Genomic DNA, 17,251 nt, shown 5'->3' with positions numbered 1-17,251 from the left:
CTTTAACTTTAAACTTTAAAAAGTTCTCCTGGATGCTAAATTCTCCCTCAGTGTCCCCGAACAGGCGCCAAAGTGTGGCGACTCGGAGATTTTCACAGTAACTTCATTGCAATGTTAATGCAGGCGTACTTGTGACACTAATAAATAATCTTTAACTTTAAACTTTAAAAAGTTCTCCTGGATGCAGTTTAAGAATTCTGCTCCATCTAAACCTTTCACATTATGACCACCCCAGTTAATATTGGGGATGTTTAAATCTTCCACGATCACTACCTTCTTCTTATTACTTTTACACTTCTGACCAATCATCTGACCTGCCACTTAGGTTTACACAGTCATATGTTTTTTCCTTACCTTCAATGCTTTCCTTAATTTCTTTAGTTAACCGTGCTTAAGAAATTTTCCTTAAAGAACTACACTTATTCTGAGTATTCTGCAATATCTTCTTAAATACACCAGCAGACTAATGCTCTTTTAGAATATTATTCAATGCTAAATATTCCTATAGATTTAGCATTGACTCTGACGTGAGGATTATTTGAAGAATACTCACAGCTTTAACTTGTAATTTGTTGAAAAAGTACCGAAGTGTATCAACTTCTTCTGTTTCTTCCTTTGAAATCTCCACTTCATATTTATTCAGTATGCTATATGCTTCCTACACAGAAATCATAAAAACAACAGATAAAATCCAACATGGTAAGACTTGTACATCTGATCACATCTATCAATACATTTGCACTAACAGTATAATTTATGCAATACGTAATTGATGGGTGGTCCATCAGCTACATTAGATAACTGGATTATGAGGTGTGATGTGGATCTATTTTTTATGGCTACAATTCTCCTGAATAAAAACTTAGTTCTGCCACCAGTGGCAAAATCGCATATTTCTCGCTGGCGTTGGCAGCGCCTGTCAGGTGGAATTCAACCATCTTCAGTGTGTAAATATGCAGAGCATAAAACACGCTGGGAAGCCTGACTTCACAGAGATTGGGCTTTTTAATGCATGTACCGATCTCACAGACTGCAGTGTTGGTCCCCATCATGGCCAGGGTGTCACTGACAGAGAGCTGGATGAAAGGTACCAGCATCTTCTTTGGCTGAAAGCTATTTCCAGTGCAGGAATGCTATTCCAGGATGAGTGGATGACGAAGACTCACCATGGTGAAAAAAACAGTCAAGGTTTTAAGGTCAAAGAACAAGTCTGTTTATGAACATTGCAGTTAAGAACGAGCCTGTTGATAAACACTGCAGTTAGAAAAGAGGAAATGGAAGTTCCTGCTTGCTGTTTAATAGCCTGGACCTGTCAATCAGAACAAACCTGTTTCTAAATATTGCAGTTAGAAAAGAGGAAGTACTTGAGGCTTACTGGATTGTATCAACAATGAACTTTTTGATCTGCTCTGGAGTTGTCAATCAGAGAAGTTGTAAATGACCAGGCTGCACTTGCGGATTATGCAGACTACAAAAGGGAAGCCCACTCGTGAAACCGATATCTCCTGTCAGTCGGAGGATTTCACAGGTGTTTACACACACCTGAGGCTTATGATAGAGAATGAGGGAATCCCCTGCCAGATTTTATGGCCTCGCTCATTCTGAAACCATAAAATCCTGCCCGAGGTCAATGGACCTTCCCATGGCCTGCCCTTCGTCCATTATGATTCCCATGGCAGGCAGGGCAGTAAACTTCCGGCCTTCCTGTCAGTCAGAGGACTTCAAAGGGTTTTGCTCACACTAGGAGTTCTAAGAATGAGGGAAATCTTTTCTGTAGAATGGAGTGCTGCTGTGATTTTGATGACTTCCAGATATCCAGAGGACATTGAAGATTAAGTGACCACATCGGAACTTTCAGAGTGCAGACAGCTGCCTGAGGTCACCATGCCAAGATTGATGTCCACTTTTCCCATGGATAGAAGGTGCACTCCAACCACAAGACCACCATCCCGGAGAAGAATCCAAAGTCATCCTCTTCCACTCAGCCTGAGCCTATCCAAAACCCACGTTCCTTGGAGGACCCTCCCTCTGCAGCATGGCAGTAACAGGGGCACATTGGCACTGAACTTACCTCCTTGCATCCCCTTGGAGTCCAGGGCACCAGGTCCAAGCTTGTCAGAGCCTGTACTATTTAATGTCCACTGGAGTTCCCACTGGGAGGGTGGCAGCATATCGGGAGGCTGGAGCATCCAGCCTCAAACCTGGTAATAAGATTCTAATTTGACTTGAAGTGTATTCATGAGCTTCCCGCCTCACTGGGGCCAGCATGGCTAACTGGGAGAATTGTAATGGGCTTGGCACCCAGCACAATTCCTGTTTTGCCCGTGGTGCCCAATTTAATGGGCCAGAGATGAAGCCACCATTCAGCACGAGTGGTGAATCACCCCCTATATATTTCCGGGGGTTTTGTTGTTGTTCTACATAGACAATCTGTCTTGAGTAACCTTGCCCTGTTTCATTAACCCTGGATGTACACACCTTTCTTTCATTCAGAGATAAAAAGGTTAAAGGTGTGAGAATTGGTTAGAATTCCAAGTAAGTAGGCTGGATGTAAAATTTGCATTGTGAGATAAGTGTCAAACTTGGTTTTCTAGCTGTTGAATTTCAAAGGAGAATTCAGAGGTGATAAGGAACTCTTACATCTTACAATGATGTCATAACCATGAGATCTTTCATGACCGGAGAGGAAAAACAAAATAGAAAAAACTTGGACTTTTTGTATTTGGAGATGTTGAATTCAAAGAGGTTTTTGAGGACAATGGTATTTGAGATGAAATTGAAAAAGATATTGAAGGAAAGATGCTTGATTAATTTGTAGTGCACATGGGAGGAAAAATCTGAACACGAGCTTCTTTATGATGAGAAGGTGTAAAAGTTTTGAATTGGAGGCAGGCAACCCAGTGTTCAGCCAGAAAAATCTTTGGGGGCAATCTTACTGGCTTCTTCTGCTGGTTGATGGGCGGGGCAAGCTGGCAAGACCACGCAAGAGGCAAAAAAACGGATTTGTGCCCAGTTTCTCGCCCCTCGATGTTACCGGGCCTGGATTTCTGGTGAGGTCATAATACTCAAATCTATTTAAATATTGATTTAAATATCATTTGTGAACCCGGAAAATTGTCTGGACTCACTTGCCTTAGCAGCTTCACTGGTGAAGGTGGACAAGTCCCCGGGTCCGGATGGAATGCATCCCAGGGTATTGAAAGAAATGTCAGAGGTAATAGTGGATGCGTTAGTGATTATTTATCAAAACTCATTGCATTCTGGGGTAGTGCCGGTTGATTGGAAAACGGCTAATGTTACGCCGCTGTTTAAAAAGGAAGGAGACAAAAGGCGGGTAACTATAGGCCGGTCAGCTTAACGTCTGTAGTAGGGAAAATGCTGGAATCCATTATTAAAGAGGAGATAGCAGGGCATCTGGATAGAAATGGTTCGATCAATCAGACGCAGCATGGATTCATGAGGGGAAAGTCGTGCTTGACGAACATGTTGGATTTTTATGAAGATGTGACTAGGGCGGTTGATGGAGGAGAACCGGTGGATGCGGTGTTTTTGGATTTCCAAAAGGCGTTTGATAAGGTGCCCCATAAAAGGCTGCTGAAGAAGATTAGGGCACACGGAGTTGGGGGTAGTGTGTTAAAGTGGATTGGGGACTGGCTATCCGACAGGAAGCAAAGAGTCGGAATAAATGGGTGTTTTTCCGGTTGGAGGAAGGTAACTAGTGGCGTGCCGCAGGGATCGGTACTCGGGCCGCAACTGTTTACCATTTATATAGATGATCTGGAGGAGGGGACGGAGTGTAGGGTAACGAAGTTTGCAGACGACACAAAGATAAGTGGAAAAGTGAATCGTGTGGAGGACGGAGAAGATCTGCAGAGAGATTTGGACAGGCTGAGTGAGTGGGCGAGGATATGGCAAATGGAGTATAACGTTGAGAAATGCGAGGTTATACACTTTGGAGGAAATAATAACAAATGGGATTACTATCTCAATGGAAACAAATTAAAACATGCTACCGTGCAAAGGGACCTGGGGGTCCTTGTGCATGAGACGCAAAAGCCCAGTCTGCAGGTACAACAGGTGATCAAGAAGGCAAATGGGATGTTGGCCTATATTGCGAGGGGGATAGAATATAAAAGCAGGGATGTCTTGATGCACCTGTACAGGGCATTGGTGAGGCCGCAGCTGGAATACTGTGTGCAGTATTGGTCCCCTTATATGAGGAAGGATATATTGGCATTGGAGGGAGTGCAGAGAAGGTTCACCAGGTTGATACCGGAGATGAGGGGTTTGGATTATGAGGAGAGGCTGAGGAGATTGGGTTTGCACTCGTTGGAGTTTAGAAGGATGAGGGGGGATCTTATGGAGACTTATAAGATAATGCGGGGGCTCGATAGGGTGGAGGCGGAGAGATTCTTTCCACTTAGTAAGGAAGTTAAAACTAGAGGACACAGCCTCAAAATAAAGGGGGGTCGGTTTAAGACAGAGTTGAGGAGGAACTTCTTCTCCCAGAGGGTGGTGAATCTCTGGAATTCTCTGCCCACTGAGGTGGTGGAGGCTACCTCGCTGAATATGTTTAAAGCGCGGATGGATGGATTCCTGATCGGTAAGGGAATTAAGGGTTATGGGGATCAGGCGGGTAAGTGGTACTGATCCACGTCAGATCAGCCATGATCTTATTGAATGGCGGGGCAGGCTCGAGGGGCTAGATGGCCTACTCCTGCTCCTATTTCTTATGTTCTTATGTTCTAGGTCCTCTCGGCATGGATCACAGATGGTCCCATTAAAGGGGACTCGACGTAATGGCCTCGCTGGTAGGACCAGCGGTAGGTTGAGGGCGTGGGTGTAGTCCATTTTGGGCAGTGCCAGGCTGGCACCCTGGCATTGCCTACCTGGCATAGACCACAGGGTAAACTGGCACTGATCACCAGGCACCAAGCAGTGCCAAGAGAGCAGTGACTGAAGGAATGGGGCCTGAAAGGAGGGGGCAGGGTTTAAGTATGGGCAGGGGGAGCTCTACACTCTGCAATGGGGATTGGGTGAGGGCGGTGTGTGGTGCTGTGCACTCTGCAGCTGGCAATCGGCTGCGGTGGCAATTGACGGGCCAGGAGGGGGGTGGTGATCGATCAGGTCGGGAGGGGGAGTACAATTGGCTGGGCTGGGGAGGCAATTGTCACAGGCCGGCGAGATGGGAAATCGACCAAGCCAGGGTTGGGGGGTGGGCGGAGGGGGGGGGGGGGGGGGGGGGGGGATCGACCCTGGAGGGGAGAGGTGCAATCGGCCTGGCTGAGGGGATGGGGAAGATCAGCTGGGGATGGCAGGCGATGCCCAGGATGGTGGGGTGACTTACAGGTCTCTCAAAACAGAGAGATCTGCGTCGGTGTGATTGCGCAAAGTACTGTGAGCAGCCAGCTTTCTCGCAATCCTCACTCCCTCCCCGACTGGCAGGAATTAGATTGTGCATAATTTTTTTCACTAAGTCACGTTCGGCTTTATTTGTAGCCTCGCCAAAAAAAATTAATCTGAAACTCTTCCGTTTTCATGCTTATTCAGAAATTCTTTGGGGGTAGGCAGCCAGAAGCTGCATTTGTCAGTTTTCCTTGCCATATTTCAAAGCACTTTTGTTGTGAAGTTGAGTTCGTAAAGATGTAAAGAATGTAAAGAAAATGCTGGAGGGACAAAACATTGTGTGATCCCTTTAAAAGCTGGTTTTGGTTACAGTGCTTGGAGGTTTAAAATGCAAAGTACATATAGAGTGCCAGACTGAAACATTTGTGTCCAAATCCAAGGCCAGACAACAGGATTGCCTTGGTAACAGGCTTCAGGTATTTGAATGTTTGAATTTTGCCCAATCAATTTAAAGCAATCGCTCAGCTACCAAGAACCTATAAGATTTGAATTTGATTATGTTGAAAAAAATCAGACCAACCCTGTTATAGGGAGATTGAGAAGTCATCACAGGTATAAAAGAGAATCCAAGAGGAAAATTGCCACCTCTCAAGCCAAGAGGGAGAGAGTGGCTTTCCACTCTGCCAGCTGTATATATCTCTGAAGAGAATGCATCACCTAACCAGCGAAAGGTATCAAATCAAAAAGAACGTCCAAACAGAGGGAATTCACAGAACACAAAGTTTCCGAAAGCCACAAAACCTGATTGTATTTTTTTGAAGTGACGGAATTCTATTATTATATTTTTGGTTAATGAATGAGTATTATATTTATTTGAACAGCGTTCCATTAGAATCTTATTTTATTCGGTATATTACTTGTTTAGTTAAAGTTCCCTGTTAGTTCAATAAATAAATTGTGAAGTGTTCATTTTAAAGTGAGTGTCAGGTATTTCTGTAAGTTAACCACTAAATGTTACTGAAGGACAGTTCACAGCTTCCCACACACTTTATACAGATTGCGAGGCGAGGTATTCCTCTTTGGGGGATTCGGCATTACGTCTGAAAGGAGAAATACCTCTGCGTCATAATACTTGAAGTAAAAATGGAAGGGGTGGGACTCACAACATCATGCTGACAGAGCCCACACCCACCCTGACAGATTGGTCTGAAATAATTAAAATACAAAAAAGGATGCACCACACAGAATCAGAACCAACCCCCACATGAACATGGGACCGTTCTCACCCCAGGGAATTCCCCACCCCTCCATCCTGGGAACCCCACCCTCTCCTCACAGACATTGCCTTCCCCTGGAAAACCACCCTGACCCTAAACCTGCCTGGCACTACTCTTGGCACTGCCCTGGTTCTGTCCCCTGTAAGAAGTCTCACAACACCAGGTTAAAGTCCAACAGGTTTATTTGGTAGCAAATACCATAAGCTTTCGGAGCACAGCTCCTTCGTCAGATGGAGTGGATATCTGTTCTCAAATAGGGCACAGACACAGAAATCAAATTACAGAATACTGATTAGAATGCAAATCTCTACAGCCAGACAGGTCTTAAATGTACAGACAATGTGGGTGGAGGGAGCAATCAACACAGGTTAAAGAGATGTGTATTGTCTCCAGACAGAACAGCTTGTGAAATTCTGCAAGTCCAGGAGGCAAGCTGTGGGGGTTACTGATAATGTGACATAAATCCAACATCCCGGCTTAGGCCGTCCTCATGTGTGCAGAACTTGGCTATCAGTTTCTGCTCAGCGACTCTGCGCTGTCGTGTGTCGTGAAGGCCGCCTTGGAGAACGCTTACCTGAAGATCCAAGGCTGAATGCCCGTGACTGCTGAAGTGCTCCCCCACAGGAAGAGAACAGTCTTGCCTGGTGATTGTCGAGCGGTGTTCATTCATCCGTTGTCGTAGCATCTGCATGGTTTCCCCAATGTACCATGCCTCGGGACATCCTTTCTTGCAGCGTATCAGGTAGACAACGTTGGCCGAGTTGCAAGAGTAGGTACCGTGTACCTGGTGGATGGTGTTCTCACGTGAGATGATGGCATCCGTGTCGATGATCCGGCACGTCTTGCAGAGGTTGCTGTGGCAGGGTTGTGTGGTGTCGTGGTCACTGTTCTCCTGAAGGCTGGGTAGTTTGCTGCGGACAATGGTCTGTTTGAGGTTGCGTGGTTGTTTGAAGGCAAGAAGTGGGGGTGTGGGGATGTCCTTGGCGAGATGTTCGTCTTCATCAATGACATGTTGAAGGCTCCGGAGGAGATGCCGTAGCTTCTCCGCTCCGGGGAAGTACTGGACGACGAAGGGTACTCTGTCCACCGTGTCCCGTGTTTGTCTTCTGAGGAGGTCAGTGCGGTTTTTCTCTGTGGCGCGTCGGAACTGTTGATCGATGAGTCGAGCGCCATATTCTGTTCTTATGAGGGCATCTTTCAGCGTCTGGAGGTTTCTGTTGCGATCCTCCTCGTCCGAGCAGATCCTGTGTATTCGGAGGGCTTGTCCGTCGGGGATGGCTTCTTTTACGTGTTTAGGGTGGAAGCTGGAGAAGTGGAGCATCATGAGGTTATCCGTGGGCTTGCGGTACAGTGAGGTGCTGAGGTGACCGTCCTTAATGGAGATGCGTGTGTCCAAGAATGCAACCGATTCCGGAGAGTAGTCCATGGTGAGTCTGATGGTGGGATGGAACTTGTTGATGTCATCATATAGTTGTTTCAGTGATTGCTCACCATGACTCCAAAGGAAGAAAATGTCATCGATGTATCGAGTGTATAGCATCGGTTGAAGGTCCTGTGCGGTGAAGAAGTCTTGTTCGAACCTGTGCATGAAGATGTTGGCATATTGAGGTGCGAATTTGGTCCCCATGGCTTCGGTTGCACTGCGAAGAGGAAAGAGTCGAATTGGACTCCTCCGGAAGGCCGCTGCCCTCGACTTGACATGTATGCCCAAGCCATCAGGAGGTGCGTCAACACCAAATTCATCAGCCGCACTCACAAGACAGCACCGAACATCACCCAAGCACAACGCAATGCCATCCACGCTCTCAAGACCAACCGCAACATTGTCATCAAACCAGCAGACAAAGGAGGGGACATCGTCATACTGAACAGAACGGATTACTGCAAAGAAGTGTGCCGACAACTGAACAACGAGGAACACTACAGACAGTTACCCACAGATCCGACCAAAGAACACACCCGTCAACTCAACACTCTGATCAAAACCTTTGATCGGACCTTCAGAGCACCCTCCGTGCTCTCATCCCACGTACTCCACGCGTTGGAGATCTCTACTGCCTCCCAAAAATACACAAGGCAAACACACCCGGCCGTCCCATCGTTTCAGGAAACAGAACCCTGTGCGAGACCCTCTCCGGCTATGTCGAGGGCATCTTGAAACCCATTGTACAAAGAACCCCCAGCTTTTGTCGCGACACTACGGACTTCCTACAGAAACTCAACACACATGGAGCAGTTGAACCAGGAGCACTCCTCGTCACAATGGATGTCTCGGCACTCTACACCAGCATCCCCCACGATGATGGCATTGCTGCAACGGCCTCAGTACTCAATGCCGTCAACTGCCAGTTTCCAGATGCAATTTTACAACTCATCCGCTTCATCCTGGATCACAATATCTTCACCTTCAACAACCAGTTCTTCATCCAGACACACGGAACAGCCATGGGGACAAAATTCGCACCTCAATATGCCAACATCTTCTTGCACAGGTTCGAACAAGACTTCTTCACCGCACAGGACCTTCAACCGATGGTATACACTAGATACATCGATGATATTTTCTTCTTTTGGAGTCATGGTGAGCAATCACTGAAACAACTATATGATGACATCAACAAGTTCCATCCCACCATCAGACTCACCATGGACTACTCTCCGGAATCGGTTGCATTCTTGGACACACGCATCTCCATTAAGGACGGTCACCTCAGCACCTCACTGTACCGCAAGCCCACGGATAACCTCATGATGCTCCACTTCTCCAGCTTCCACCCTAAACATGTAAAAGAAGCCATCCCCTACGGACAAGCCCTCCAAATACACAGGATCTGCTCGGACGAGGAGGATCGCAACAGACACCTCCAGACGCTGAAAGATGCCCTCATAAGAACAGGATATGGCGCTCGACTCATCGATCAACAGTTCCGACGCACCACAGAGAAAAGCCGCACCGACCTCCTCAGAAGACAACCACGGGACACGGTGGACAGAGTACCCTTCGTCGTCCAGTACTTCCCCGGAGCGGAGAAGCTACGGCATCTCCTCCGGAGCCTTCAACATGTCATTGATGAAGACGAACATCTCGCCAAGGCCATCCCCACACCCCCACTTCTTGCCTTCAAACTACCACGCAACCTCAAACAGACCATTGTCCGCAGCAAACTACCCAGCCTTCAGGAGAACAGTGATCACGACACCACACAACCCTGCCACAGCAACCTCTGCAAGACGTGCCGGATCATTGACACGGATGCCATCATCTCACGTGAGAACACCATCTACCAGGGACACAGTACCTACTCTTGCAACTCGGCCAACGTTGTCTACCTGATACGCTGCAAGAAAGGATGTCCCGAGGCATGGTACATTGGGGAAACCATGCAGATGCTACGACAACGGATGAATGAACACCGCTCGACAATCACCAGGCAAGACTGTTCTCTTCCTGTGGGGGAGCACTTCAGCAGTCACGGGCATTCAGCCTTGGATCTTCAGGTAAGCGTTCTCCAAGGCGGCCTTCACGACACACGACAGCGCAGAGTCGCTGAGCAGAAACTGATAGCCAAGTTCCGCACACATGAGGACGGCCTAAACCGGGATGTTGGATTTATGTCACATTATCAGTAACCCCCACAGCTTGCCTCCTGGACTTGCAGAATTTCACAAGCTGTTCTGTCTGGAGACAATACAAATCTCTTTAACCTGTGTTGAATGCTCCCTCCACCCACATTGTCTGTACATTTAAGACCTGTCTGGCTGTAGAGATTTGCATTCTAATCAGTATTCTGTAATTTGATTTCTGTGTCTGTGCCCTGTTTGAGAACAGATATCCACTCCATCTGACGAAGGAGCTGTGCTCCGAAAGCTTATGGTATTTGCTACCAAATAAACCTGTTGGACTTTAACCTGGTGTTGTGAGACTTCTTACTGTGCTTACCCCAGTCTAACGCCGGCATCTCCACATCTGTCCCCTGTGGCAGGGCACTGCCATGGGCAGTTCTATGGTATTGCCCAGGCATGACCCTCTCCCTCCTGGGGGCTATACTTAAGCTATGCACCCCTGGCAGGAGCCATTCACCAGGTTCCCATTGATCCAGACCCCGCTGTTGTTGGTAAACCCCGCTGCCATGGTGTCACATTGACGTGGGGGATTGTGGGGGGAGGGGGGGTGGTGAGGAAGGATTTCCTTACATGAAGGGATAATAAAGTGGGAAAGACCACTGATGATAATTAAATGTACGGTAATGTGGTTCCCAACCTGTTGTATGATGAGAATCCCATTATATCATTGGTGGGGGTGGGGACAATCTCAATGGGAAAACCCACGAAAACCATTTGGGGACTCCTGTTGGATTCTCCACCCCTACCAACTTTTTTACTCACTCAAAATGGAGGACTGAAGTGCATTTGTTTCAATGTGAGAAGTGTAACAGGTAAGGCAGATGAACTTAGAGCTTGGATTAGTACTTGGAACTGTGATGTTGTTGCCATTACAGAGACTTGGTTAAGGGAAGGACAGAATTGGCCGATTAATGTTCCAGGATGTTTCAGGTGGGATAAAGGGGGATGAAAAAAGAGCGGGAGAGTTGCACTACTGGTTAAGGGGAATATCTGAGCTGTACTGCAGGAGGACACCTCGGAGGGCTTATACCACGAGGTAATATGGGTAGAGTTCAGGAAGAGTGTAGTCACAAATTTGGGGGTTTACTATAGGCCTCCCAACAGCCAGCAGGAGATAGGAGAACAGATATGTAGGCAGATTTTGGCAAGGTGTAAAAGTAACAGGGTTGTTGTGGTGGGTGATTTTAATTTATTCCATATTGACTGGGATTCACTTAGTGCTTTGGGCGTGGAAGAAGCAAAGTTTGTAAGGAGCATCAAGAAGGGCTTCTTGAAACAATATGTAGATAGTCGAACTGGGGAAGGGGCCGTACTGGACCTGGTATTGGGGAATGAGCCCAGCCAGGGAGCAGTTCAGGAACAGTTACCACAATTCAGTAAGCTTTAAAATACTGATGGAGAAAGATAAGTGCAGTCCTCAGGGGAAGATGTTAAATTGGGGAAGGCTAATTACAACAATATTAGGCAGGTGCAGTTGATGTTGTTCACATGGACCTTAGCAAGGCCTTTGATAAGGTACCGCATGGTAGGTTGTTGCATCAAGTTAAATCTTACAGGACCCAGGGTGAGGTATCTAAATGGATACAAAATTGGATTCTTGACAGAAGCCAGAGGGTGGTTGTAGAGAATTGTTTTTCAAATTGGAGGCCTGTGACCAGCGGTGTGCCTCAGGTATCAGTGCTGGGCCCACTGTTGTTTGTCATTTATATGAATGATTTGGATGAGAATATAGGGGGCATGGTTAGTAAGTTTGCAGACGACACCAAGATTGGTGGCATAGCGGAAAGTGAAGAAAGTTATCTCCAATTGCCATGGCATCTTGATCAATTGGGCCAGTGGGCTGACGAATGGCAGATGGAGTTTAATTTAAACAAATACGAGGTGATGATGCATTTTGGTAGATTGAACCAGGGCAGGACTTACTCAGTTAATGGTAGGGCGTTGGGGAGAGTTACGGAACAAAGAGATCTAGGGGTACATGTTCATAGCTCCTTGAAAGTGGAGTCACAGGTGGACAGAGTGGTGAAGAAGGCATTCGGCATGCTTGGTTTCATCGGTCAGAACATTGAATACAGGAGTTGGGACGTCTTGTTGAAGTTGTACAAGACATTGGTAAGGCCACACTTGGAATACTGTGTGCAATTCTGGTCACCCTATTATAGAAAGGATATTATTAAACTAGAAAGAGTGCAGAAAAGATTTACTAGAATGGTACCGGGACTTGATGGATTGAGTTATAAGGAGAGGCTGAATAGACTGGGACTTTTTTCTCTGGAGCGTAGGAGGCTGAGGGGTGATCTTATCGAGGTCTATAAAATAATGAGGGGCATAGACAAGGTAGATAGCCAATATCTTTTCCCAAAGGTAGGGGAGTCTAAAACAAGAGAGCACAGGTTTAAGGTGAGAGGGGAGAGATACAAAAGTGTCCAGAGGGGCAATTTTTTCACACAGAGGGTGGTGAGTGTCTAGAACAAGCTGCCAGAGGTAGTCATAGAGGCGGGTACAATTTTGTATTTTAAAAAGCAATTAGATAGTTACATGGGTACGATGGGTATAGTGGGATATGAGCCAAAAGCAAGAAATTTGGATTAGCTTAGGGGTTTTAAAAAAAAAGGCGCCATGGACAAGTTGGGCCAAAAGGCCTGTTTCCATGCTATAAACCTCTGACTCTATGACTCTAAAGAATGTAGATTGGGAGCAGATGTTTGAGGGCAAATCAATATCTGGCATATGGGAAACTTTCAAGTGGAAGTTGATAGGAATTCAGGACCGGCACGTTGCTGTAAGGATGAAGGATAAGTACAAAGAACAAAAAGAACAAAGAATAGTACAGCACAGGAAACAGGCCCTTCGGCCCTCCAAGCCTGTGCCGCTCATTGGTTCAACTAGACCAATCATTTGTATCCCTCCATTCCCAGGCTGCTCATGTGACTATCCAGGTAAGTCTTAAACGATGTCAGCGTGCCTGCCTCCACCACCCTACTTGGCAGCGCATTCCAGGCCCCCACCACCCTCTGTGTAAAAAACATCCCTCTAATATCTGAGTTATACTTCGCCCCTCTCACCTTCAGCCTGTGACCCCTCGTGAACGTCACTTCTGATCTGGGAAAAAGCTTCCCACCGTTCACCCTATCTATCCCCTTCATAATCTTGTACACCTCTATTAGATCTCCCCTCATTCTCCGTCTTTCCAGGGAGAACAACCCCAGTTTACCCAATCTCTCCTCATAGCTAAGACCCTCCATACCAGGCAACATCCTGGTAAACCTTCTCTGCATTCTCTCTAAAGCCTCCACGTCCTTCTGGTAGTGCGGCGACCAGAACTGGACACAGTACTCCAAATGTGGCCTAACGAGCATTCTGTACAGCTGCAACATCAGACTCCAGCTTTTATACTCTATACCCCGTCCTACAAAGGCAAGCATACCATATGCCTTCTTCACCACCTTCTCCACCTGTGTTGCCACCTTCAAGGATTTGTGGACTTGCACACCTAGGTCCCTCTGTGTTTCTATACTCTTGATGGCTCTGCCATTTATTGTATAACTTCCCCCTACATTCGTTCTTCCAAAATGCATCACTTCGCATTTATCTGGATTAAATTCCATCTGCCATTTCTCTGCCCAATTTTCCAGCCTATCTATATCCTGCTGTATTGTCCGACAATGTTCATCGCTATCCGCAAGTCCAGCCATCTTCGTGTCATCCGCAAACTTGCTGATAACACCAGTTACACCTTCTTCCAAATCATTTATATATATCACAAACAGTAGAGATCCCAGTACAGAGTCCTGCGGAACACCACTGGTCACAGACCTCCAGCCGGAAAAAGACCCTTCGACTGCTACCCTCTGTCTCCTGTGGCCAAGCCAGTTCTCTACCCATCTAGCCACCTCTCCTTGTATCCCATGAGCCTTAACCTTCTTAACCAGCCTGCCATGAGGGACTTTGTCAAATGCCTTACTGAAATCCATATAGACGACATCCACAGCCCTTCCTTCGTCAACCGCTTTTGTCACTTCCTCAAAAAACTCCACCAAATTTGTAAGGCACGACCTCCCTCTTACAAAACCATGTTCCGTTCTAAATGCGCATACATCCTGTCTCTAAGAATCCTCTCCAACAACCTCTTTACCACGGACGTCAAGCTCACTGGCCTATAATTAACCAGGTTATCCCTGCTACCCTTCTTAAATAACGGTACCACATTCGCTCTCCTCCAATCCTCAGGGACCTCACCTGTGTCCAATGAAGAGACAAAGATTTCCGTCAGAGGCCCAGCAATTACATCTCTTGTCTCCCTGAGCAGTCTAGGATAGATGTCATCAGGCCCTGGGGCTTTGTCAGTTTTAATGTTATCTAAAAAACCTAACACTTCCTCCCTTGTAATGGAGATTCTCTCTAGCGGGTCAACACCTCCCTCTGAGACACTCCCAGTCAACAAGTCCCTCTCCTTTGTGAATACCAATGCAAAGTATTCATTGAGGATCTCCCCTATTCCCTTGGGTTCTAAGCATAATTCCCCTCCTTTGTCCCTGAGAGGTCCGACTTTTTCCCTGACAACTCTTTTGTTCCGAACATGTGAATAAAATGCCTTAGGATTCTCCTTAGTCCTATCTGCCAAGAACATTTTGTGACCTCTTTTTGCCCTTCTAACTCCCCGTTTGAGTTCTTTCCTACTCTCTCTGTATTCCTCCAGAGCTACATCTGTTTTCAGTTGTCTGGACCTAACATACGCCTCTCTTTTCTTTTTGATCGGATACTCAATTTCCCTGGTTATCCTTGGCTCTCGAATCCTACCTTTCCTATCCTTCCTTTTTACAGGCACGTGCCTGTCCTGCAACCTTATCAACTGTTCCTTAAAAGACTCCCACATGCCACACGTGGACTTACCCCCGAACAGCCTCTCCCAATCAACGGCTGCCAATTCCTGCCTAATCCGGCTATAGTTAGCCTTCCCCCAATTTAGCACCCTACCCTTAGGACAACACTTGTCCTTGTCCGTTACTATCCTAAAGTTAACAGAGTTGTGGTCACTATTTGCCACATGTTCCACTACCGAAACTTTGACGACCTGACCGGGCTCATTTCCCAGAACTAGATCCAGTATAGCCCCCTCTCCAGTTGGGCTATCTACATACTGTTCCAAAGAACCTTCCAGTACGCATTTTACAAATTCCTCCCCGTCCAGACGCCCAGCCCTAAGCACTTTCCAGTCTATACCAGGGAAATTGAAGTCTCCCACTACAACAACCCTATTTTTTCTGCACATATCCAGAATCTCCTGACATATCCGTTCCTCCACTTCCCGTGGGCTGTTGGGTGGTGTGTAGTATATCCCCAGCATAGTGATTGCACCTTTCCTGTTTCTGAGCTCCACCCACAGCGACTCATTACATGACCCCTCTAAATTGTCCACCCTCTGCACCGCTGTAATATGCTCCCTAACTAATTCCGCTACTCCCCCACCTTTTTTAGCCCCTCCTCTGTCTCGCCGAAAACACTTATACCCCGGAATATTCAGCTGCCAGTCCTGTCCTTCTTTTAACCATGTCTCCGTCACCGCAACCACATCCGAATTCCGTGTAAGTATTAAGGCCCTAAGTTCGTCTGTCTTACCCATTACGCTCCTCACATTGAAGCAGATGCACTCCAGACCTCCAGGCCCACTCAGGTCATCCTGCTCCAATGCTCTTCTTCTTAGCTAGCCTTGCCCTCGCCCCCAGCTCGACCCCAGCCTCAGTACTTACTGACCTACTGTTTTGATCCCCACCCCCCTGCCACACTTAAACCCTGCCGAAACACTCTAGCAAAACTCCCAGCCAGGATATTTGTGCCCTTCCAGTTAAGGTGTAACCCATCCTTTCCGTACAGGTGCCATCCTCTCTTGAATACTTCCCAATGATCTATGAATTACGGCAAGTTTCGGGAACCTTGGATAATGAGAGATATTGTGAGCCTAGTCAAATTGAAAAAGGAAGCATTTGACAAGGCTAGGAGGCTGGGAACACACGAAGCAAGTGTAGAATGCCTGGAAAGTAGAAAGAAACGTAAGGAAAGAAGTAAGGAGGGCTGAAAGGGGTCACAAAAAGTCATTGGCCAGCAAGATTAAGGAAAATCCCACGGCTTTTTATACATATATAAAGAGCAAGAGGGTAGCCAGGGAGAGGGTTGGCCCACTCAAGGACAGGGGAAGGAATCTAAGCATGGAGCCAGAGAAAATGGGCGAGGTATTAAATGAATACTTTGCATCAGTATTCACCAATGAAAAGGACTTGGTGGATGATGAGTCTGGGGAAGGGTGTGTAGATTGTTTGGGTCATGTTGAGTTCAAAAAGGAGAAGGTACTGAGGATCTGGAGAAACATTAAGGTAGACAAGTCCCCAGGGCCTGATGAGATATACCCAGAATACTGGGAGAGGCAAGGGAAGAAATTGCTGGGGCCTTGAGAGAAATCTTTGTATCCTCACTGTCTACAGGGGAGGCCCCAGAAGATCAGAGAATAGCCAATATTGTTCCTTTGTTTAAGAAGGGTAGTGTTGCGACGTTGAAGTTTGTAAGATTATTTTAAAATTGTAAAATGCTAGGTGGAAGGCATTGCATGGTTCTGTTAAAAGATAATGCTTTTTCTGGGCTTAGAGATTTTTTTTAAAAACTGCAAGTACATAGAGAAACCAAAATGAAATATTTGTATCGAAAGACCAAGACGATAGCTTTTAAATTTCGACAATCAATTTGAATCTTTTACAGATGCACCATAGAAAGCATTCTATCTGGTTGTATCACAGCTTGTATGGCTCCTGCTCTGCCCAAGACAGCAAGGAACTGCAAAAGGTCGTGAATGTAGCCCAATCCATCACACAAACCAGCCTCCCATTCATTGACTCTGTCTACACTTCCCGCTGCCTTGGCAAAGCAGCCGGCATAATTAAAGACCCCACACACCCCGGCCTTCTCTCTTCCATCTCCTTCCTTCGGGAAAAAGATACAAAAGTCACGTACAA

General features: G+C 46.7%; 1 protein-coding gene across 1 annotated transcript in view; it reads right to left on the bottom strand.

The window, feature by feature from the left end:
* Positions 1 to 17,251, bottom strand: part of LOC144493944 (dynein axonemal heavy chain 8-like) — a 1,661,706-nt gene that overhangs the window by 826,236 nt on the left and 818,219 nt on the right. Inside the window, exon 35 of the mRNA XM_078213521.1 lies at positions 554 to 658. Within this exon, the coding sequence (XP_078069647.1) occupies positions 554 to 658 (105 nt within the window). The remainder of the gene's footprint in view (positions 1 to 553; positions 659 to 17,251) is intronic.

Source organism: Mustelus asterias, chromosome 5 (genome assembly GCF_964213995.1).
Source record: "Mustelus asterias chromosome 5, sMusAst1.hap1.1, whole genome shotgun sequence".
Classification (NCBI taxonomy): domain Eukaryota; kingdom Metazoa; phylum Chordata; class Chondrichthyes; order Carcharhiniformes; family Triakidae; genus Mustelus; species Mustelus asterias.
The sequence above is the reverse complement of the archived record's forward strand: the minus strand, read 5'-3'. Positions and strand labels throughout refer to the sequence as shown.